The sequence below is a fragment of the Lepidochelys olivacea genome (assembly GCF_965140295.1).
Source record: "Lepidochelys olivacea isolate rLepOli2 genome assembly, chromosome: 8".
Classification (NCBI taxonomy): domain Eukaryota; kingdom Metazoa; phylum Chordata; order Testudines; family Cheloniidae; genus Lepidochelys; species Lepidochelys olivacea.
Genome location: NC_140418.1, coordinates 31,368,237 through 31,392,352, shown reverse-complemented (window position 1 = coordinate 31,392,352; position 24,116 = coordinate 31,368,237). Strand labels below are relative to the sequence as shown.

Here is a 24,116-nt window from a genome sequence, read left to right as displayed (position 1 = left end):
AACAGACAACCCCGTCCTGATGTGTTCACAATCTAAGAACATGAAACAGCAGGTGGAGACAGCAAACAGGGAGAGCACAAGGTAATAATGAGGTGATGCTAGTCAGCATGAAAAGCAGTGGGCCCAGAACACTGGCTGTTTTACCATTGGCTAAACTAGCTCCATTTTGTATGCAGACCAGGCTGCAAGCTCTTGGTCAGTGAATATATGCTAAGAGAGTAACAGGGAAATGTGGGGTAAGGTGTATCCAGCATGTTAAACGGAGCACTGGAGTAGGCCTTATGAGACCTGGATTCTATTCCTGGCTCTGCCACTGGCCTGTCAGGTGACCTCAGGCGCCCTCTCTGTACCTCAGTTTCCCCATCTGTAAAATGGGATAATGACACCTCCTTTATAAAGTGTGTATAGATATACTGATGAAAAACACTCTGGAAGAAATAGTGCCTTTATCGCACCTGACTTTGCCAGTGCAGTGGAATAGATGATGCACTGCATGCTGGACATTTGGGTTGGGCTGAGGGCTAGCTGCAGGGGGAAGTGCAATCTAGATAAGATGCGCATGATACCAGTAGTATGGGGGAAAGAACCAGGAAAGGTGGTAAGTACCATATCAGCCCGCCTGTCTGTGAGGGCATTTGGCATGGGTAACAGCAGGATCTACATAGGTCGGGGGTACAGCTAAACCTGAGGTTAGAGCTGGGGGTGTTTTCTTGTCCCTGTAGACACAAATGACACTTTGGCATGTGTGTTTGGTGAGCTGAGGTTTGCCCAGGCCTTTTGCTCTTCTAGATTATTAACTACAGTAGACTCTCCATCCGGGGGCTACCACTTGGAAACCCGTGGGGCACTTACCAAGCAAAGCAATTAAGTAATTGCTTAAGTCCCACTGAAGTCAATGGGATTTAGGAATGTACTTCTAGCTAAGCACATGCTGAGGTGCTGTGCTGAATCTGGGCCCTGGCTTAGTATGCATCTGTGCCTGTATTAAACACAGTTTCCCACCAACCAACCATAACACTAACACTACAAGAGCTGCACTGGATCTCTGAGTGAACTCGGTGCTCGTTTTGACTATTAAACCCCCAAATGGTTTAGAAGCTGGTGTCCTGAGAGTCTGCCTCTCTCCCCATGCCATACTGGACACAAGTGAGTTCAGTGCAAAAGCTGGATAATAATGGGCTGCTGTCAGAGCATCCTCCAGGAAGCCTTGCATTTGGAATTTGCTCTTTCAGAACCCAGATCTGTTAAGATGGACCTTGCAGCATGTCCAGACTAAGGGAGGAGGGTATTTGAAGAAAGGAACAGCACCAATTCCAGCAGCTCTCAGAGCAGCCTAGTTTACTACTGGGGGCTGCTCTGACCCCTGGAGCAGCCCAGAAGTGGGTGGCAGAGAGGTGACTTAAACCCATCTTGACCCTCCCCTCTCTTCAGCAGTGAGTTCTGGACTGTGCTTTTTGGTGGTTGACAGCACAGAGACTTCAGCTTTGGATCCTACGACTATATCTACAATTGAAGCACTTCTCCTTTGCAGTGTAATACAGCCAGCCAAAGGGGTTTAACAGCCAGAATAATGGGTTGAGTCCTTTTAGAAGATGACCACTAACATTTTTGTACCAGCAGGCCCCAACTTCATGGGGAACCTGGGATATTGCTCCACCTTTTTGAACTTTTTTTATCATGTTTGCATTCTTAGCATTGCTTCCATAAATCATTTTATAGCTGCCCTAGTCATGGAAAAATGTACAGCTAAATCATAGACTAATATTCCCCATTTAATTAGAGGAAAACATAGTAAATTAGCCCGGTTTGCATGCAAGTCTGCATACATATAGATCTTGGCATGAGCTAGGGAACAATAAGCTGTTTATGTCAGAACACTTGATTCAAAGAATAGCATAACAAAGCTATTGATATGTAAGGTATTATCTTACCAGAGTCTGCACAGATGGTTAATCAGATGGCTCCCTCATGTGCCTTCAGAGAGTGTGCAACATTTTGCAGCAGAAAACCCAAATCTCTCCAAAGCCTTTGGCAAGAAATGAATGTAACATTTTGTATCTCTTATTGTTCTGCATTCAGAATGCCATGGTTTGGGTGGATTGCTATATCTGTGGCCGTACACTGGTGAGAGGGATGGATCTAGCCATATATTGAAGCTGTGCACCAGGTTAACAGGAAGTAATGTCCGGCAGACATTTGCTGAGTCAAAGAAAGGGTTTCCCTTATGGCACAATTTCAGCTCCTGAATATCTTTAGCTTATTGCTGTCAGTGTGAAGTTGCCAGAAAGCTTATGTCATTACAGCAAGGAGCAGATTTCTTCTGCTGCTGGTGGGTTAGCTACTGTCTTGACATCCCATGAAGAAGAGAAACTGCTGGTCTTGCTGACACTGAGAGTCACCCAACCAGGTTCTCAAGTGCAAAGAACCACCCCCATAGTTTGGCATGCAGTTACAGCAGCTCTGCTGACTACTATAGACCAAAACTACCAGCAACCCCAAACGTTAGCTCTGCTACCGCTTAGAACAATTCATTGAGAATTTGACCTCAACATCTGCTTATTGCCTGCTCAGCCTATCTGCAATGTGATTGGAGCCGTGTTGGTCCCATGCTATTAGAGAGACAAGGTGGGTGAGGCAATATCCTTTATTGGAACAACTTGTGTTAGTGAGAAAGACAAGCTTTCAAGCCGCACAAAGTTTGTTTTTTTTCAGGTCTGGGAAAGGTACTTCCATTGTCAAAGCAAAATGCAAGGTGAGTCTTTTGGAAGCTGCCATAGCTACACTGGAGGAACAGAGATCCCTGTCTGGAGATGGTTCCTGCAAGAAGGCAGGAGAGATTTTTTTGGCTGGGAAGAATTGAATGAGACTATCTGATTATGGTTCAGGTCGGTGACCTAACTGTAGATTAAGGAGAGAGAGACTACTCCGTCTTCTTCATTGTGTTGCTTGAAAGCATATTGGCCATTTCAGGGATTTGGATGGCTTGACACAATCTTCATTATCTGCCCTGTGAGTTGCGTTCTCTGTAAAATAAAAATAATAAAACACGAAATTCAGGCAACTTCCCTAGCAGAAGGAACTCACCTGTCCTGCAGTCAGACAGCTCCCTTCAAAATACCTTTTGGACTCTTCACAAGTGACCTGCAGGTGCAGGAATAGGAATTGAGGACCACTTCCCAGCCTTTCAGAGCCTTGGTCAGGTTGAGAAATGGGCATTAATACCGGTCTATATTTCTTCTTATTGCAAAACAATTTGTATTTAGAACACGGACCAAGTAGTTTTGTTTATGTAGTTTGTGAAAACTATTTGCCTATGAATAAAATGGATTTATAGAGAATTATTTATCTCCAAGTATCCCAAAAATATTACTGTGCAAGCTGACAGTGATGATTCCACAAATGGTACTGCAGAGTTTTTTGCCCCATCCTCTGAAGCATTTGGCATTAGCCACAGTCAGAGACAGGATACCAGACTGACACTATCATTGTTCTGATCCTGTCTGGCAATTCCTATATTTCTAATACATTCAAGTAATTCACATTCCTCACCTCACTTGCCACCTCATCAGCCATTAAACAGCATAAAGCAATGCTGCCTGCCATTTTAGAACAGAAAGTTAAGAAGAATATGGTATCCATTTGAATGTGCAGGCTGAATGTAGGTAGCTAGGATACAGCTCAGTGAGTTGGAATTGGGCCAGGATCTTCTGGTTAATAACTCCACTCTAAGTGCTACAGGATTTTTAATTGACCAAGAGTGGTCAGGAGTGTAGTTTTACGTCTCTTCTAACAGAGGTCACCTTCAGCAGTCTAAAATATCATCCTCCAACACTCTCACACTGTGTCACTTTTCTCTCCAAGTCAAAAATATCATCTGCTGACTCCCCATTGTCCCTTCTATGGCATTTTTTTTTCAAGTCTGTACTACAAGCACAGATCCACCCCAACTTGGGCATGTCTACACTGTGGAGACTGTACCAGCATAGTTATGTTGCCTCAGCTATGCTGGCATAACCCCATAGTGTAGATGCAGCCTACCCACTTATCTCTCAGTACAGGAATACCACCTCTCTGAACAACAATAGCTACAGTGATGGAAACACTCGTCTGTCAACTTACCCCCAGGACAGCCACAGCTAAGTTCATAGATTCATAGATACTTACATAGGTGAGAGGTTTTTCGCAGGAGTGGGTGGGTGAAATTCTGTGGCCTGCGTTGTGCAGGAGGTCAGACTAGATGATCATAATGGTCCCTTCTGACCTTAGTATTGGCATGGCTATGTCAATCAGGAGTGTGGTTTTTCCACACCCCGACTGATGTAGTGGTATAGACCAAACCTTAACCAGTGAAATCTCTTGTGATTATAACATATGATGTAGTAACCCTGAAGGAAGTGTAGATGGGTATGGCCCATTATGGTTTGGAAAGTAATACATGAATAATAATTTATTAAACAATAGCCTGCTCTGGAGGTACAATCTGGTGAGCAGCTAAAAGAACCAATTAAAGCTTTAAAGAGACAGGTCCAACAGTAATGGGTGATTTGACTAGACTGCAAGTAAATTTTGATATGCTAGCTCTAATAATAAGGCTACAGTTTTGCGTCTGCATAGCTCTGCTTCCTTATACTTCCTTGCACTTGCCTATTTTCATAAGAATTTGCTTTGAATGGCTCATAACAGAACGCTTTAGCAACAGGGAACTTCCATAGATCCAACTTCCATACTTAGATCTAACATTAGGAGATAAATGAGACCAAGCAGAGGCTCTGAAAGGAAACTGGGAAACAATTTCAGGACATTGTAATTTGGAAGAATGTAGGAATCCTGGAATAAATCAAATGAGGGAAATGGACTCTGGTGCACTTTACTTCTGCTTTCCATGACAACAGTGCTGCAACATAAATAACCTTGACTGTTACATTTAAAAATCAGCTTGGATCAAACTGCTCAGCTGCAGCAATGAGAACATGTTAAACAATATTGATAGCCAATTGCTTTTGATGTTAAAAGTAATAATAACTATGAAAGCCAGATTTTTAAACCATGGGTTTTTCCTTTTGTTTTTTTTTTTTTCCCTGCAAAGTTCACTTGAGTTAAATCTCTGCCTGATTATGCAGGCACAGTAAGAATACTGAATGTTTGACATCAATTGCAGGCACAAAATTATGTCTGCAGTTGTGAATGTAGTGAAAGGTATAATGCAATCTATTGGCTGGAAGTTGAAGATAGACAAATTCAGGCTGGAAATAAGGTATAAATTCTTCTTTAAACAGATTTCAGAGTAGCAACCGTGTTAGTCTGTATTCTCAAAAAGAAAAGAAGTACTTGTGGCACCTTAGAGACTAACCAATTTATTTGAGCATAAGCTTTCATGAGCTACAGCTCACTTCATCGGATGCAGTGAGCTGTAGCTCACGAAAGCTTATGCTCAAATAAATTGGTTAGTCTCTAAGGTGCCACAAGTACTCCTTTTCTTTAAACAGAGTAGATCTTAAGCTCCTACCCATTTTGTGTGTAATGAAAAGCAATGCATTCTGCAGCATGTCCTACAGGTAAATATACATCTTTTAAACCTACACTGGAGAGCCCTCATTCAGCAGAAGTTTACTTCAATTGGCCTATCTTTGACCTTCCTTAGCGTTGTTAGGGATATTACGTTCTCGGACACTTGAGCCTTGTGTTGAAGGACAGATATGGACAGAACCCATGCCCTCTGCAGAGGATTTTTCTACCATGTTTCATGCTGGCTTGCCATTTTTTTTAGGCATTCTAGATGTAGTCAAGAGGATGTCAACACAAATTCAAAAGTCTCTCCTTGTTTCTGGAAATCAACTATAAATGCCAATTTCCAAATGGTCCTTACACTGGAAGTTCACAACCTCATTTGTCTCTCCACTTCCCTACGGAGAGTGTGTGGCCAACATCTTCAAGCTCTGATCACTTCCAGTCATTACAGGGGATAGGCAACAATTCACACAAGCATTTGCTGAGCAAAAAACCCGCTAGGGTCCTAATCTGTATATTTATGCCAGATTTTATAGTCTTTACTCAAAACCGTCATGGGACGATCTGACCTACAAAGAACTGATGTGTCCCAAATCATAAAACCAAATAGCAGGATTCTTCTCTCATTAGCATTAAAAGTTACCCTCATGATTATGCAAAACATTACCTCCAATAAAGCAAATATCAGTATAAAATTATCCTTAGCTGCCTTGCCAACTCCAGCTAAAAGCTCCACAACAAACTTGGTACTTTAAATAACAAATAAGCAACACACAATAAATTGCCAGTTGGAATACATTTTCCCCATATTGAGATCAGCAGTAACTTTGGATGGCTTGACTATTACTACTACTTGATTTTGGCATAGGCAATTTAAGGAGTCATTGTTAGTAAAGAATGTCACTTCTTTATCCTCTGGAGCCCCCAGTCAGCATCTATCTTCCATTATCTGGCTGATGAGCCAAGTTTAGCTGGCTAGAGAAGTGCACATTCACAGTGACTTTTGCTGCTTAACTCTGGCAAGTGTTGAATCTCTCTCTCGCTCTAATAGGGAGGATTGCAGGCAGGAAGGAAAGAAATCCTTGAATTCCTAAACATAATACTGGACTTTAAGCATCCCTGAGGATTTCAAAGGAGCAGTGTGTAACTGGTACAGTACTGTACATGCTGGAGAGGCATTGCAGAGTGTTTTCCCCCTTCCCTCCCACCCAATCTTTTGATGGAACAGACACTGAGCCAGGAGTAGAACAGCTGATACCAAGCTGATTTGCAACATTTGTGGTGGTAGCACAATAGGGTGAAGAGACATCCATCAGGACACATGACTCCTGATATGACAACCATTCTAATTTTTTTTTGTCCATGATTATTGCCCATTTCATCCCCATAGATGCATTTTCTTACTTAGCTTCAACAGCCTCTTCTGTCCCTTTTCCTTCCAGCCCTAGACCCCAGAAATGATTCCTCAAAAAACATATTGACTTGATGCAAGGAAGATTTGCACTGACTCTCTGAATGATGAAATAACTGGTTTGTAGAGTTAGTTCTGAAGGTGTTGGAAAACTCTGCACTGCTTTCAGCCCACAGAAAGGACCGAGTGAATAACCAGACCTGCATGAATGTTAGCAATGCAGCAGTGGCCAGTGGGAGGGAGAATGATGAGACATTGACACTGGAAACTTGATTGCTGAAGCCCAGGTATTCAGGACAGATAGTAAATAGGAAAACTCTCCTCTTTACATGTAAACAAAGAAGAAACCGTTGCAGGGGTCATACAAACCAGAATGCCCACAATGCTGTGTATGCACACTCACTTTTCACAGCAGAAAACACACTTTAAAGCAGGATCAAACATAACAAATACATCAGAATATCCCAGAGAAACCAAAACCACCACAAACCTCTCTCGCACACTCCCCCTTGCCCAGAGTCATACCAATGCCTGCATGTGTTCCTACAGCAGAAAATAGGGTCCAAATCTGAGGAGATGGGGAATCTGAGTTCTGAGTGGGGAAGGTGGGAGCGGTTTCAGTAATAATGTAGTTGGAAAAACCTGGTATTTTTAATACCACCACGTAGTAAAATAACAGCTTTTACCTTGGCAGACAATGTATATTTATTTGTAGCAGTGAAATGCATTAATAGTTCTGTTATCGTTGTGAGATGAGACCCTCCAGGTACTATTAACACATTCCTCTATGTTTCAGCTGTTGTTTAAGAATTCAATAGACCTGTGAGCATCTCGGTACTTCAGGTTGACAATGTCAGTGCAAATATTCTTATACCGCTCTTAAAAAAAAATTAGATCTACAGTGAGTAAAATGCTCTTTTATTTAATTTATTCCTTCATAAAGTGGGTGCATTTAGGGCGGCAGTGGTTCAAACTTCCCTTGCATAGCCTCCGTCTCCTCCTCAGACCTCAACATCTGACCTGAGATTTCTACAACAGGGAGGGTGTTCAGATTTGAGCACACTCTGCTAATACAAACAAGGGTTTCAATGGTGATTCAGACAGGCTCCTGTCCATAAGGAACTGTACTGCTGACACCACCACCTCACTAGAAATAGGCCAAATAGCCACCAGCTGGTAACTGACATTTGGTTAATACCAGTCTGGGCCAGATTTGAGGCAGTGATGATTTGGAGGCTAATGGCTCTATATAGACTCATAGATATTAAGGTCAGAAGGGACCATTATGATCATCTAGTCTGACCTCCTGCACAACGCAGGCCACCGAATCTCACCCACCCACTCCTGCAATAAACCTCTCACCTATGTCTGAGCTATTGAAATCCTCAAATCATTGTTTAAAGACTTCAAGGTGCAGAGAATCCTCCAGCAAGTGACCCGTGCCCCATGCTTCAGAGGAAGGCGAAAACCCCTCAGGGCCTCTTCCGATCTGCCCTGGAGGAAAATTCCTTCCTGATCCCAAATATGGCGATCAGCTGAACCCTGAGAATGTGGGCAAGACTCACCACCCAGATACCCAAGAAAGTATTCTCTGTAGTAACTCAGATCCCACCCCATCTAACCTCCCATCGCAGGCCACTGCGTCTATTTACCATGAATAGTTAAAGATCAATTAATTGCCAAAATTATGTTATCCCATCATACCATCTCCTCCATAAACGTATCATTTATTTAGACAAAGCAGATTGATAAAAATGAATGGCTCTCTGTGGCTTGCAATCTTCCTTTTTGTTTCTGCCTAGCATCATCATGTTGCCGCTACATATTTTGGTACTTCTATCGTACATTCAATTTTTAGGCCCTATATTTCCCATCTTACACTCCCTGGGAATAATTTTCCTCTCATTTTTCTGAAGAGCTTAGTGCAGACTGTTTCTGGATGACTGTTTGTATGATGCAATATCTCCCCGAAACCCAGTGCTCGCACCAACACATTTCACATGTGCTGAATGACTCTGCAGAAAACTGCAAAACTGAGAGCAATGATTTCTGTAGGAAATGTTGCCCACAGCTGTGTTTCGGGACATATTATTTGCACTGGATTTCATTGCATTTAATGTTGCATTTGACTGTGGCTCATTCCAAGTGAAACCTCACCATGGTGGTTGCAAAATTGAACCTATTATTAAAAAAACATACAAAAATGCAAATAATGCCACAGAAAATAAAACTAAAAATGTTAAAAAAATAATTTGGGTAACTTTTTGGACAATTAGTATGTGGGGAAAATAAGTGCAATTTATATAATTAGAAATGATTGGCATCTCTTAGCTCCAGTTCAGAAGCTAAAAGAGCAATTCTTGTTTGGTAATGGCTCTGTGTGGCCTTTCTTTGCATAATACTTCAGGCATGCAAATTTTGGTTGCTTAGACATAAAATTGTTTAACCGTTTGACCTTCTGGGGCTGTTGTGTGTTTCTCAAGCTAAACTGGGCAAGTTAAAATACCATAAAGCTGAATTTTTAAAGTATCAGAATAATTCACTTTCCCCTTATTGGCTGTTGATTTTTACTAGTCTAGCATTTGAAATTCGTTAAGTACATTGCACGCACACTTAATTACATACAAATGCTTTATTATTGAAAATACCTCCATGGCTGTTCCATAATGAAACTGCAACTGAAGAACATATTAAAAAATCAAGGTACAGTAGGGTGTTTGTCACAATATATTAATTTAAAAATTAATCTCTCCTCAGCCATCTTGAAATGTTTGCTAGAGCATAACTGTAAATAGCTGAAGATGTCTGTGTTGTAGAATACTCAGTTTTGTATATTACAATATACAGTTGTTGAACTTAATGAACATCTTTTGGTGCAAAACCTTTTTTTTTTTTTTTTTTTAATCTTTGGATTTTTCTGTTTGACTACAGTAGACAGAATATTTTAGGAGATCAGGAGAAAAAAGCATTATTCAATAATATTTACACTTGGACATAACAATTGTTTGTTTGACTTTTACAAAACAAAAATGTATAGTAAACAGTTGTCGTCCCCCCCGCCTCCCCCGCAATGACTGCCATCAGTTCATGGGGAAGATGCAGTCTTTGAAATGAAGCTCAGTGAAATGTTAGACTTTCTATACAAAAGCACTCAAGGTTCAGATGTTTGTTCAGTAGAAGCGTTTGTGTTACACTGGAACAAACATGTTTTCTTCTCCGGAAAACTCAGATATGCAAAATATATGGCATGACACAAATCCTGTTTTTCTTACATAAGTAGGCCCATGGACATTAGGTTGCAAGCGAGCCCATAAGACAAGCAGCATTTGACCCTACCCATGTATTTAAAACAGAAAACATGAAATCTGACTGTAAACATCCCTAAATTTTGTTATTTCCCCCTCTGTTTCTGGATGAATTTTCTGCCCATGGACGTAAAGGCCAAATTCTGTCTTCATACCTGGCTGTATACCCCATTGGGGCATGAAAGGATGGCAGAATTTGGCCAATAGTTTTAGTTACAGGTGAAGACAGGAATAGTGGTTGTCCTTAAAAAAGTACCTCAGCATATATAGTACTTCCATATATTTACTTAGGGAATAGCACAAATACTAAGGTAACATTGGTCTTGTCAAACTTTTGCTCACACCTGCAAAAGCACTTTTGCGTCGGTATAGCTTATACCAGTTCCCCAAATGAAATAAGCTGTACTAAGAAAAGGACTTTTGTGTTTATATAACTGCATCTGCACTAGGACTTTTGCAGATATTAAAATGTCACTAAGAAAATCACACCCCTAAGTGATATTCCTATACAGGTAAAAGTTACTACTGTAGACCAGGCCTAAGACAACTGGCAGTTCTTTAAGGATGGTGATTGAATAGTGCAGGGTAAGAGCTGTGAGTGACAAAGCCCCACAGAGCTCACCTGAAACACCTTCCTGTTCCAGTCCCTGGCCTGTCATGAGTGGAGCTGCTAAAGGTGTGGTGGTCTGTGATATGAGGAAGTCTCCTAGGTAAAAGTTTTGGGGTTCTCACTTTTAGCCGCTAAGGCAGGTTGTAATGTAGGTCTCAGAGATGACTGGCTAACTGACCGTTTCCTCTCTTACACATTCATCTTTTCCTCCTTTGTTGTTTAAACCTCAGTTCCCTCTCTAGGATAAAGGGTGTTATTTGCACCGATACTGCTGTAGAAATGGGTATTAAATTGATTGAGAACTGAATTGCTGTAGCCAAGATGGCTGGAAGGCATTGAATTGGACCACTCTGCCCCACTATGGCTGGGGATATTAGAAAGTGTAGCATATGAATTGAAGCCTACCATATTCTGTCCCATTTTGTCAGTAGGCTCAGTGCTGAGTCCCAGAGGCACTGATCGGCTCACTGAGTTAGAGCCATTAACGTACGCGGCCATACTGGAGAGGAAGTTGTTGAGGCAAGGACTGCTGGAAGATGGCGGAGAAGATCTCTTGTCAGGTGAACTGTCAGTTCCAGGTGAGGAGCTTTCCAAGAGATCCTGGTGTTCGGCAGCCTTGGGACTGCCACTTAAGGCACTGTCCTCTGATTTCTCAGACGCAAGAGATGCTGTGCTGGACCCAATGTCAGACTTCCTTTTCCTCTTCCGACGAAAATTTCCATTGTCAAACATCTTCTCACAGTTTGGGTCCAGAGTCCAGTAATTCCCTTTTCCTGTTAAAAGAGACCAGCAGATTATAAATATAAAGACATAGACAAAGGCAGCAAAGAGCAGATTCCCTGGGTTTAATCTCAATCTTTCTGCTTCACAAAAATAATAATAAAAAACAGCAATTGTTTGATACCCTGCAAAGAAGTCCCTGGTCTTCAAGCCCAGCAAAGGCTGAAGCTTTGGGCCAGATCCTCCTCAGTTCTTGCCGAGGTAAAACTTTTAATGAAGTTGATGGGAATTTTACTTGAGTAAAAAGTTCAGGACTTCACCCTTTGTGTTGACAGCACAGGGACCAAATTCTTGCAGCCCCGTAGGGTCAGTGGCATAGCATGGATTGCTAGACAGAGCAGGGTTTGCCTCACAGTGACACACACAGTCATTCAGCTGGCTTCAAATATGTCCCAATAGATGTTTCTGGCTGACAATAAATAAAGGAACAGTATTGTCAAAAAATCAGCTGAGAGTCTGAGGACAGGCAAGCACTGATACTATTTCTAGACCAAAAGCTGACTGTTTAAACCAAGCAAAGCAAAGCAAACACAACCCTTCCCCGTTTTTGAGAATTGTTGTTGACTCCATAAAGCAAATGAATTTTCCTTGACAATTTCCTTTTGTTTCAATGCATTTTCATTTAATTACTGATTCACATACAATGTGCCAAATGGCTTTTGAATGTCTCTTGCTCAGCTAGGCTGCTTGTGTGCTTGTTAAGCCATGTGTGCTCAGCACACTGATCAATATTCAGGAAAAACTACAGCAGAGAAGAATTGGCTTCTGTGCCGGGCATGCTTCATTAGCTACACTGTGGGTCAGAGTCAGATCTCAGCTACATGGGTGTGAATTCCAGAGCAACTCTGCCAAAGTCAGCAGAATTACTCTGGATTTACACTGTGGTGAGACCAGAATCTGGCCTATTGTGTCTCTTTGCAAAATATATACAAGCTTGTGGGGAGCCGGGGGAGGGAGGGAGAGGGATAGGGTGACCAGATAGCAAGTGGGGAAAAAAAACCCAGGACAGGGGGTGGGGGAGTAATAGGTGCCTATATAAAAGTAAGCCCCAAATATTGGGACTGTCCCTATAAAATCGGGATGTCTGGTCACCCATGAGAGGGAAAATACTTCAGAAATGTACCTGGGTCATCTTCGTCTCTGGGCACTTTCTTAAAGCAATCGTTGAGAGACAAGTTGTGCCGTATGGAGTTCTGCCAACCTGCCTTGCTTTTGTTGTAGAAGGGGAAGTTGTCAGCCACGTACTGGTAGATCTGGCTGAGCGTTAGCCTCTTCTCCGGTGCTCCATGGATGGCCATGGCGATAAGCGCAGAGTAGGAGTAGGGTGGTCTCACCAGCTTCATCAGCTCCTCTTGGGAAGGGAGTGGAAGCCAGCCCAAATCAGTACCCCCCAAACCATGCATGTTAGGCAAGAGCTGCCGTTGCATCCCATAGGACTGAGGGATGAAAGGACTGGTGTTGGATCCTGGCAGGTATGATGGTGGGGTAATGGAGGGTCCATTTAGCCAGAGGTAAGGGTTGGGAGTGGTGTTGTAGTCCCCAGATTCAAAGTTTGTTGGTCGTTGTGGGCTAGGAACGTTTTGTGGATGGAAAAAGTTTTCATAATAGATGTTCATCTCGGGAGGCTCCTGGCCAATACTTGGAAATTGTGGGCTGCAGCGTGGTGGAGAATGTGTCTGCAGATCAAATGAGCTCATAATCTAGCACTAGCAGTCTACCCAGTTACAAGGCACCTGTGTTAGTCCTTGCCCGAGACAGGTGCATCACCTGTGCCCTTCCTCAAGTACTTATGCACCTGTAAATGTTTAGGTTTGTGTTCCTTGCTCCGCCCAGTCTGCCCTGACTGGCTGGAGATTAGAGAGAGATCCTTTTTGGAATGTTGGCAATCCAGGCCAGTAATTTATGTCACATCAACCAAATTTGAAAGTTACACCTGTTTATTTTTGTAAATGAATGGAGGAATTTTCCACTAATATGACTGACACACAAAAGTTTAAGGTGCTTTGAAGTTAAAGCTCATAACCCAAAGTAAGAGCCCACCTTCTACTAACCTTTTACAATACAATATTAGCTTGTAGTGTCTCTCTTTTAAAGGGCAACCATTATGTCCAGTGGGGAGTACAACTCTAAAATGCAAAAGGCATTTTCACTGTGCAGTAAACACTAGCTACAGCATACAAGGTGGTCTTTGCCTTTTGACAGATTTCAGAGTAGCAGCCGTGTTAGTCTGTGAGCTTATACTCAAATAAATTTGTTAGTCTCTAAGGTGCCACAAGTCCTCCTTTTCTTTCTTTACCTTTGTAATTTTAAGTTTTAACTGCACACTACTACACAATTCCCTCTAGATTTACAGGCACTCAGAAAACTATTACCAGATTCTTCAAATGCTTGCTCATGTGAGTAGTCTCACTCAGTTCAGTGGGAGTACTCACTTGAGTAAAAACTACTCAAACCTTGTGCTATAGCTGCCCTGAGGTGAACAGTGGTTGGAAGTAATATTTGCTGCTTCCTCCATAACACTACCTTCTCTGGCCTGATTCTGCAAGCTGAACTGCATGGGGTCAAGGATCTGCCCTGTGTGGATCAGGGGTTGTCCGATCTGGAGATCATCTGCCCTTAGAACCCCCTTAACAGAAATTCCAGGAAGGAGAGAGAGACTTTTCAACAAAGCTTCCATTACATCATACATTTAAAGAGCTTTATTTAGAACTCTATAAATAGAACTGGTCCCTTAAAATCAGAAATTGTTTAAAAAAAAAAAAAAACTAAATTGGCAGCTTGTATGTGCAAAGGAGGAAGAACAGAGGTGCAACCCCCAAACTCTTTTGCCAGCTTGCAGCTAGCCGTTAGATTGTTAAATCGTTTGCTTAGGGGTTAAAACCCCAAGTGTACTTTCTCTCCAGGGACTAAGCAATAAATAAGATTTTGATTTTTTTTTCTTATCTCTAAATGTATTCATCAATACCTGGCAGAAACCTGCCCACATTCTTTGGAAATATAGTCCTCCTGAGTAATGCATGTATTACTTGATTGATTCCAAGACATGTGAAAGTCCTTATTAATGAAAGAACATATTTAAAGCATGCTGTGTTAAGATGACTTTTAGATGGCACAGTGCTCATGTGATTAATGACAAATCTGGCCTTTTCACATTTGGTTTCTAATTCCTGGCTCTGCCACAGGTACGTTGTGTGACTCTGGCCAAGTCACTTAAGTTACTGTGCCTCCGTTTCCTCATAAGGGTGTTGGGAAGTTTCACGAGTGTAATGCTTGTAATGTGCTTTGAAATGCTTGGATGGCAGTGAATAGAGAAGCTCAGAGTGCCAGCTGAAGAATACAGGAATACACAATAATGCAGGGCAAACCAAATTTCCAGTCCAGCAGCATCACTTATTTTTGAATGGGCCTATTATTTTACTTGCTTACACTGTTGGCCTTTATTTTTAAGCCATTTCCAATAGGAGCAAGCGTTGACACACAAGTCCATATTGTGAGTTGAACAGTTGCATTGACACTTGCCAGGGGGATAAAAAGTCATAAAAACATGGGACAGGCCACACAAAACAGGCAAACTTTCACCGCAGATATGAGGTAGTCCTCAGACTTTCCTATATGGCTGGCAGTACACAAGAGGAGTAGGCTGAATTTAAAAACAAACAGCCAGCCATTTTCAGTGAGGGGGGAAAAAGTGAACGCTTACCCTCATGAATTATATGTTCCTAAAGTTAACTAGCAACAAATCTTCAGTTTGTGTGAATCCTAATATACCCCTGGTAAAACCCTGAGAAAAATTGCTTGCAAGTTTCCTGGTGAAACCAGTAATGTGTATGTGTATATATATTAGAAGTCCTTCTGCAATCCCACAAATTTTATCCTACAAACAATCCTTACTCACACAAATGAACGCTGGAAAAAGGTCTGCTTGTACGAGTGCCACTTTAAAAACTAATCAATGCTTACGATCTAGTGTGAAATAGATGGAAAATGTTAGACCCTACAAACTAATTACCCTATGGTAAGAATTTGCTAATTCTTTATTACTGTGCCTGCATGCAGGACTTGAAACGTTTTGGGTTTTTCATTTCAGGTAGTAAAAGTTCAGCCTGCTGCACTTTGGGCTGTGATGAGCAGTTTCTAATTGCTTATTCCCTGGAGTGTTGTGTGCTTATTAACAGTTAAAATACACGGAAATGAGGCTTTGGCATATACATGCTTTGAAAGGATGCCAGGCTTTGCAAGAAAAGAAAAAAGTCACTTGTGCAACCAGAGACTCAAGGAGGTTGTAAAACTTTCAGTGAACCAAGCTGTATGAAGTTGCAAGGCAGTGCACTGTTGCACGGTCAGAACCCCAGCGGGCTGCACCTGGCTGAGAATGGATCTTGCCCGTGAGCTTAACCTGATATGACGTGTGAGCAAGCAAGTGAAGTATCACAGTGTCCAAAGCAAATACAGTAAAAGCCTGATGAGAGTCGAAAGACTCTCCTGGCTGTCCTGTAACACTAAGGCAATGCCTATACAGCAGACTTCTGCTGGCATAACTATATCATGTGTGATGAGAGGTGATCTCTGACTAAAATAGCTGTGGCGGCAAAGCGCTTCTAGCATAGATGCAATTATCCTGGCAAAGTTGTGCTTTTACTGGTAAGGCTTCTTTCATTTGTGGGTATGTGCTATAAGCTAGACCAGAAGTGCTTTGCTGGTATAGCATACCAACACCCATCAAGAGCTCCTCACGTACACATGGCCTTAGAGTTACAGCATTGTTGGTGTTGATTCTAAAAATCACAATGCGCTAAGCTTTAATGCAGAGTCTCAGGTTAACATGTCGTGTTTCGCATAACTAGTGTTTTCTTACTAGTAGGATATACTTGATTGTCTAAACCCTATTTAACTGAAAGTCCTGGCCAACCAACGGTTGTGCTCTGGAGGGGTTGTGCTTGGAAGCTTCACACTTCTGCTATCTTAAATGACACTCTTAACTTCTGCTGGGCTAAAGCTAAGCTCCTGTAGAGCAGCTACATTCCCCAGGACTGCAGCTCAGCTCCTGCCACGCTCCTCTCATCCTGCCAAACTTTAGTGCTCTGCCAGGCCAAAGCTTCCCAACACCCCCCTTTTGCTGACTAGGCTGGCCTGTAACCAACACCCCTGATTATCTGAACTCCTGATGGTGCTAAGAAATGGCATATTTCCCCAAGCTGCCTTAAAACTGGGATTCTTATATACAGGGCATTTCAGCCTGAAGCTCTACGTTCAGTACCACTGAAATGCAGCCACTGCTGGGGTGGATAACGTGCCTGCAGTCTGAGGCAATTTGAAGCATGAACATGTGCACTACTATTGTTAGCTCCGCAGCACAAACCCTGCAACATGAGTCAGTCAACGCTGGCTCTGAGACTCACTGCCATCGGTAATTTTTTTGCTGTGTAGACATACCCTTAGCTAATATTCATATCCCAATATTAGCTTAAGTGATTGCATGTAACGAGCTTAGTTAACCCAACTTGGAATTGAGCAGTTTAGGCCAATGCGTCTTTTAAAAATGATTAAATATAGTGATGGAAATATGCCAAAGTTGAAGGAATGCATATTCAGGCTGTCTCAGTTTCCACATAAAGAAATATATTGCAGCTAACCCCAAGCATGGTTTATCATCACCTCTCAGTGCTCTGTTAAAGAATGAAATTGCAAAGGCTACAAAATACGATCACTGAAGAAAGATGTGTGAAAAGAAAGAACAAAAGAACTTGCAATTCAGTGTACCATGCCATCCAGCATTTTCCAGACGCATTTAGGGACTCCTTTCACTCTAGAAGGCGCTTACCTAGAATATAATATCCCTCCATACTGTGTCATCGTCTAAAGACAACTCCCTGATATACAGCTGCACACTTTTTCCTTTGTTTGGGAATAGCATTCCACTAATCGTCCAACAAGTGTCTACACGAGGGAAACATATTAGACCATCAAAGGAAAACTAGCAAGAGATCACCAAAGAAAACACTTGCACCTCAAGGTCATTGCAAATCATCAAAGACTTGGTGAATGTAAAATAAAATACCACAGATGAAGAGCCCTGAAAACATTATTCCCAGAAATGCATGTGTTGAAAAATGAAATTCATGGTGCATGCAATAATCCCTGGGTCTGTGCTATTAATGCTACAAAGCCAGCGGCTCAGGGCCTTGTGCTGGTTGCTTCTTGATCCCATTAGATCAGTTGGATTTAGGAATGGAACTGTACTCAGTTCCATGGGGAAGAGAAAACTCGTTTTCCAGGTACACGAGATTCTACAAGGAGGTCCCATGAGGATTTTCCTCTTTCTGATGGGTATAATCTAAGATCTCTTAATTAGAAGGAATTATGTGCATATCGAATATTCTACTCCATCATACTTTGACAGCCTTAATGTGACTGTCACCTCCAAAAAGGGGAAACGATTGCCTGTTTCAGAATATTTGATCATGCTTGTACTCCTGCCACTCTCAATATTTGTAGACTACCCAGACGAGCAGTGCATTTGTGTGAATATTAACTGTGTTGCCTGAGTAAATTAATCTGTACACATCTTCATTCTTAGCCAGAAATCCTTCAAGGTGGTTTAAACTGCCTTATGTTTTTTTATTAGTTTTATATAGCAAGGTTTAGAGAGAGAAGAAAAATCCAGTGGTAATTTTATTGCCACCACAAGCAACTCTCTTATGCTAACTGTAATAATTACAGGTTTGTATTGTCAGGGCATTTGCCATGCATGTAAATTTAAAATAAAACAAAACCCCCCAAAAACGTAAATGGAACTCTCATTCTAAAATGCCGCAAAATAGTTGCATGCACTTAGAACAAATAGCAGCAAATTATTTGCCAAATGCTGTGGCGCTGCAGACAGAACATAAGAAAAGTAGAACTTTAATTGCTTGCTTTAATACAAGGGGTGGCTAATATTGCAGCTAAATATTACCCTCTAGTGGCAATGTCTGAAAATGTATTGAAGTAAATTGCACTTCAATCAGACTTTACTCAGGCAAGTAGTCCAACCTGAGTAGTATTGTGAATGTGCATCATTGTAGGACTGAGCCCTTTAAAACTAGCAAAAAAACTAGTAAATTTTTCCAGCTGTTCTTGATGCCAGGTCATAAGTCCAGTATTTGTTTTAAAATTCTGGGTAGAGCTGTGTGTGTTTGGAGACTACAACCTCTTTTCTTCCTTGCCTGTGTCACTTAACTTCTCTCGGCCTTAGCTGTTGTTCATTTCTAGGAGTATTTACTTAACTCCATAAGGAGTTTTAAGTTACAGCTTGTATAAAAGATTCTACACAAGCTCAGCTCAGCCAGTGCTGCTGCACATGCCTAGTGCAACTGAAGTCATGTGCATAAAGGTACTCCCCTACCTAAGGACTTATAGAATCAGGACATAATTGTATCATTGAATTGTATATAAAATGCAACTCCATCAGTCAGAAAAGTGATCTCTTTTCTCTACCACCTGCTACCTTCTGAACTATAAATATTATGGAAATAAACAGTCACTTGCTCTACCAGACATTCTGAGAATAACCTTCCCTAAAGGCTTATTTACAAGTTACAGGCCACAGAAATTAAACAGACTAGCATGGGCTAGGAGATTTATGAGTTATAATCCAGCATGATGCATCCGATGAAGTGAGCTGTAGCTCACGAAAGCTTAAGCTCAAATAAATTTGTTAGTGTCTAAGTTGCCACAAGTCCTCCTTTTCTTTTTGCGAATCCAGCACTGAGTCACATTCCCTCAGTGGCCCTGGGATAGTCCCTTCTGTTTTTGGTTTTAAGCAGAGGTAATGGTTTGACTGGGAGAACAGATACCTCCTTGCTTTCTAAATGTTGTCCGGCCAGAGAAGGTAAAACCCCCCACTTTGGGATAGACCATCCTATTAATACTGTTTCACAGAGACTAACTCACCTTTGTCCTGATGGGCCTGAGGGAGCTCAGCTCTACCCTCCTTCCTGCCTATTAACTGCCTGGGGATATAGAATGCAACAGGTGAGAGAATCTATAGGGGGGTGAAGCTTGGGAGTTTGGGGGGGCTCTCATTCTTCCCACCAGTAGGCAAAGCAGCCCTGCGAGAACAGTTCTTCATGCTGGAAGCCTCTTATCTGCCTTCTTTCTACTACAGGAAGATGTGCCCTTGCTGGTCCTGCTGCCTCCCCTCCTTCCAGGGGCCTGAGGGGAAAGGAGAAGCCTGCTGCTTCTCTCCCCTCCACAGGTGAAGGGAAACTTCTCCGTTAGCCAGAACCTAGAGGAAAGAGAAGGTCCTTGTCAGCTCTCCCTCCCTGTCTTGAGCTCCATAGTCACTAGCCAGGGGAGAGCCCAAAGCCCCTTCCCTTGCACTGCTCCTCACTTTGCACTCCCACATACTCGTTAATTTGGCTGGCTATGGGCCTTATGGACACATATATTCCCTTGTCCCATTCTCTTCCCTGTGCCCTCCCCACCACATGCTGTCACTTCACCACAGGGCATCAACCCCAATAACAACCTACCAGCAGCCAAACTGGTAAGCTCCTACACCCTATGTTGTTCATGTTAACATGCAAGCAAATGAGGTGCTTTTGATTGTACATACCCAGCTATGTACCGAATATGGAGATACCTGATTAGCATGTAGATTTTGGATATCTGTGTTTATAAGTGAGGTGTGCACAACTTTATGTATGTGACAGCATGTACCTAACTCTAGATTCTGACCTTAAAGCTCAGGAAATCTTTTGCAAAGATACTATACATACAGTACAGCCCCAGCTTAGTAGCAAACAACCCCCCTTCCTTGTGTGTGAAAGACAATTCATGGCACACTGTGGCTCAGTGCTGGCTGCCTCCTGGAAAAAGATTAAACTGCAAGGGACATTAGTGATGATTCTGTCCAAAGAGCAACTGGATTAAACCATTCTATTTGCTCCAGTCAAGAATTCAGGCTAGCTTTCGCCCAGAATTATCAAGTATATAAAAGCCGTGACTTATTCCAGCTCTGTTTGCTGAGCAGTTATTCTTTTAAAGTGTTAATCTTTAGCACATTCGGTGTCACGTTAGTAAATCAGAGTACAATATTGTAACAGCCTGAGTCAACAGAGAACAGAACAGCCTCTCTTTTTATTATAGAGGAACAAATACTGTACCACTGCTATCCTGTAGAGCTCTGGGGTGATGGGAGGCAAGGTTAGACTTCCAGGTCAGGTGACGTTGTGCAATTTTCATTTTAGAAATGCTTGCTAAAGTAGTCCAGGGCCTCTCAAGAGACAACTCAGTTTTGAAAGGCAAAGAATAAATAAATAAATACCTGTGGCAGCGGCTGGCTTTGTGCTTACTTTATGAAGGCTGACAGGTTTCTGGGAAGGGGAAGGAAGTTTGTTGGAAAGAGATTTCCCCCCCACACACCCCATTTCATCCAATTTGAAAAGGAGCCCTTGAATGATTTGTTCAAACAAGTTTAGGGAGGAGAAAATTATATTTTGCTTGAAATTAACTTGGTCTAAGTAGAAAAGGTCATGTGTTTGTAAGGGAGATAGATTAGCTGCCCTGATGCCTCCATTCCCATTTCCTGAAGAATATGTTTGTGTTTTAAATTGAATATCCCAGTCCTGTTTTGCATTAATCTCAGAAGTTTGTTTTCAGTTCTCCTTCCTTAAGGGCCACTGAAATCAATGGAAAGACACCCATTGAGTTCAATGAACTTTGGATCAGTTTCTAAGGAAGAAATGTTGTCCCTTGTTGATTCCAGCGTGGCTGGAGTTGGAATAAAGAGAGAGAGATTTAGCTGTCATGAAACTACCTCAAGCCCCTGGAGGGAAAAGATCTGCAACTAAATGGGAAGGGCATGTGAGGACATCTCTCCAGAGTGCTGATGGGGTGGCTTCCGTACAAATCTTGGACCTCAGACCATTGTAAATAAACAATCAAATTTCAAACAAAGCCTCGTTCCCCAGCCCCACCACGTTATTTTACCTACCCCTTCAACTGCCTCTCTCATTTAAATGAATGGGAGAAACACTCCCTCCATCTTCACTGAAGCTAACTTCCTGTCTTCTCAGGGAGAGGAGGGGGCAGCCTCCATGCAGGTGTCTGTACTTAAACACTGGTGAATTAGCAAGACAGTCAAGGTTATTTTTTTAAAGCTGTTGCCATCCCTTTTGACAGACTGATTCCAAACAGTCAAATGTCACTTTGAATTTCTTCTAAGCATCCAGCAAATAGTTCCTCCTCCAACACTGACCCCCTGCTAGTGCAACACAAGACCTGGTGTCTCCACTGGGGAGCAGCCCTCCTCCGGACATCTGCATACTGTAATTATCTGAGCTTATCATAGTTGGAAGCACAGATTTACCTTGTTTGGTGCAGTGGATGTAGACCCCCCTGTGACAAAGGGGTCACCTCCAGGCACTACCCCAGTTACCAGCCACCACTTGCTGTACTGGGGCTTTTCCCAAGTGTACACTAACCTTTAGTGTTGATCTGAGTAAGAAAGTCCTGTTCAAATCAGCATATGCATATCCACCTGGGACCCTTGGACTTCCCGCCATCTCACAGGAAGCCATGGCAGGATCAAGGTCCAGTAGGGCGTGGCAGGGATAGGGGCTGACTTGTCTGTCTTTCACCCCCACCTGCTGTTGCATGACCCAGCTGTTGTTAGACATTCCCTGAGGCATTTTACCAGTGGGGCAAGGTGGAAGCAAGCTGTACTCAGCTTCTGTAGTTTTTGCTGTTGAACAAACGTGCACAAACAGATTAAGGTAGATCAAGTATGCTCTGTATTGTCCACATGATTGAGGATGCTCAAGAGCTTTCTTCAGTGCTGTCCAGAGTTATTCACAGCGTGGGGAGTGGAAGGTTCTCAGATAGAAGAAGAGAAGCTCCTGTGGCTGAAGCTTTGAGCTGGGACTCAGAGTTTAGGGTTCAATTGCTGGATCTGCTACAGACTGCCCCCTGCATGATCTTGGGCAACTCACAATCATTTTTGCCTCAGTTCCACATCTGTCAAAGAAGAGTAATAATGCTCCTCCTCCCCACATCTCCTCCCTTGTCCTGTCCAGTAAAATGGTTGGATATTTGGGAGGGGAGAGCTTTGTGTTTGCACAGTGCTGGGCACAACCGAGATCAGGGCCACATTGTGCTCAGCATGGTGCAAACACACAGCAAAGAAACACTTCCTGCCCCGAACAGCTGACAACCTAAATTGCACCCCACCTCCCCCAGGGTCTTTTCCCTGTTTTCTGCCCTTTTTTTCTATCATAAATTTACTACGAATTAAAAAGAAAAAAGAGGGACTGAGAAAACAGGGAAAAGACCATGGGGTTAAATAAGCAAACCAGCAGGAAAGAGAAAAGGCAGCTTAACAGAGAAAGGTTGGAGAGGGGAAAGGGCCAGCACACCTGAACTAAGAGGGCAACAAAGGTCAGAGGCACAGACAGGAGAGAATCTGTCCTGCTACTAGCAGTTCTTTTCATCAGCCCCTAAGAGGAGAGATGAGGTTACACGTGACCTTTGGGGGCACACATGCAGCTTTGACTGATTTCAAATGGCAGGATTTGGTCCCTTATCTCCAGCAAGAGCCAATTCAGGCAGCACAGGAAATCCTGCAAATGCAAACTCAAGTAGGGGAAAGGGGCACAGCCTTTGAATCCCAGTACAGCGTGTTGATTCCATTGGTAGCATTTCAAGCACTTTTGTAATACGACACAAAAGCATTCAACTGTCTATTCGTTCCTTGTTTTCTCAAAAACTAGACCCAGCGTCCAGGCGGGCTCATTGGCTCTTGCCAGCTCAGCTTGGAACCTGCTGACCAGCCAATTTTAACAGTGATGCCTACGAGCACTAAAGAGGGGTCCTGGCTGCAGCAATTGGTGACAAAACCTCCACCTCACTGTTTTTTCTCATTGCTGACATCTGGATTAAAGCAGGTTGCCCAGCTTCTTCACTGTCAACCTGCTTGTATCGGCACTTGTGGGCATGTACTTGCCTCTGTGTTTCAAAGTACAACACTGGAAAGGCAGAGGACTATTCCCTTCTGTTGAGTCTAGTGGGGCGGGGGAGGGTCTGTTCTCTACATAATACCTAATATGCAGCCTGATTACTTGGCCAATCAGAGTAAACACGCAAGAGCCCTGCTAGACCATATTGCAGGCACTTCAAGCCTTATACCCTGCTTTAATTACAGTTCATGAATTGTATTAGCAATGGGTGCAGGAAAATCTGCTAACACTGTATACAGAGCTGCTTTATTTTGTCACCAAAGTTACTGGCAGACTGGCGAGCTTGGCTTGTTTAGCCTAGCAAAAAGAAGGCTGAGAGGGGATATTATTGCTCTCTGTAGCTACATTAGTGGGAGAAGGTAACTACTAGGGAGGGTGAAGAGCTATTTAAGATAGACAACAATGCTGGCACAAAAAAACCCAATGTAAACTGGCCATGAAGAAATTCAGACTGGAAATTCGAAGAAGGGCTTTAATGATCAGAGGGGTAAAGTTCTGGAACTGTC

At 42.6% G+C, this 24,116-nt stretch overlaps 1 protein-coding gene across 1 annotated transcript; it reads right to left on the bottom strand.

The window, feature by feature from the left end:
• Positions 1–9,871: 9,871 nt before the first annotated feature.
• Positions 9,872–13,397, bottom strand: FOXI1 (forkhead box I1). Its single transcript, XM_084637927.1, has 2 exons — positions 12,738–13,397; positions 9,872–11,607 (listed from the first exon to the last, which is right to left on the bottom strand). The coding sequence occupies exons 1-2, from the start codon at positions 13,309–13,311 to the stop codon at positions 11,054–11,056; spliced, it is 1,128 nt and encodes a 375-aa protein (XP_084494053.1). The 5' UTR covers positions 13,312–13,397; the 3' UTR covers positions 9,872–11,053.
• Positions 13,398–24,116: the final 10,719 nt, after the last annotated feature.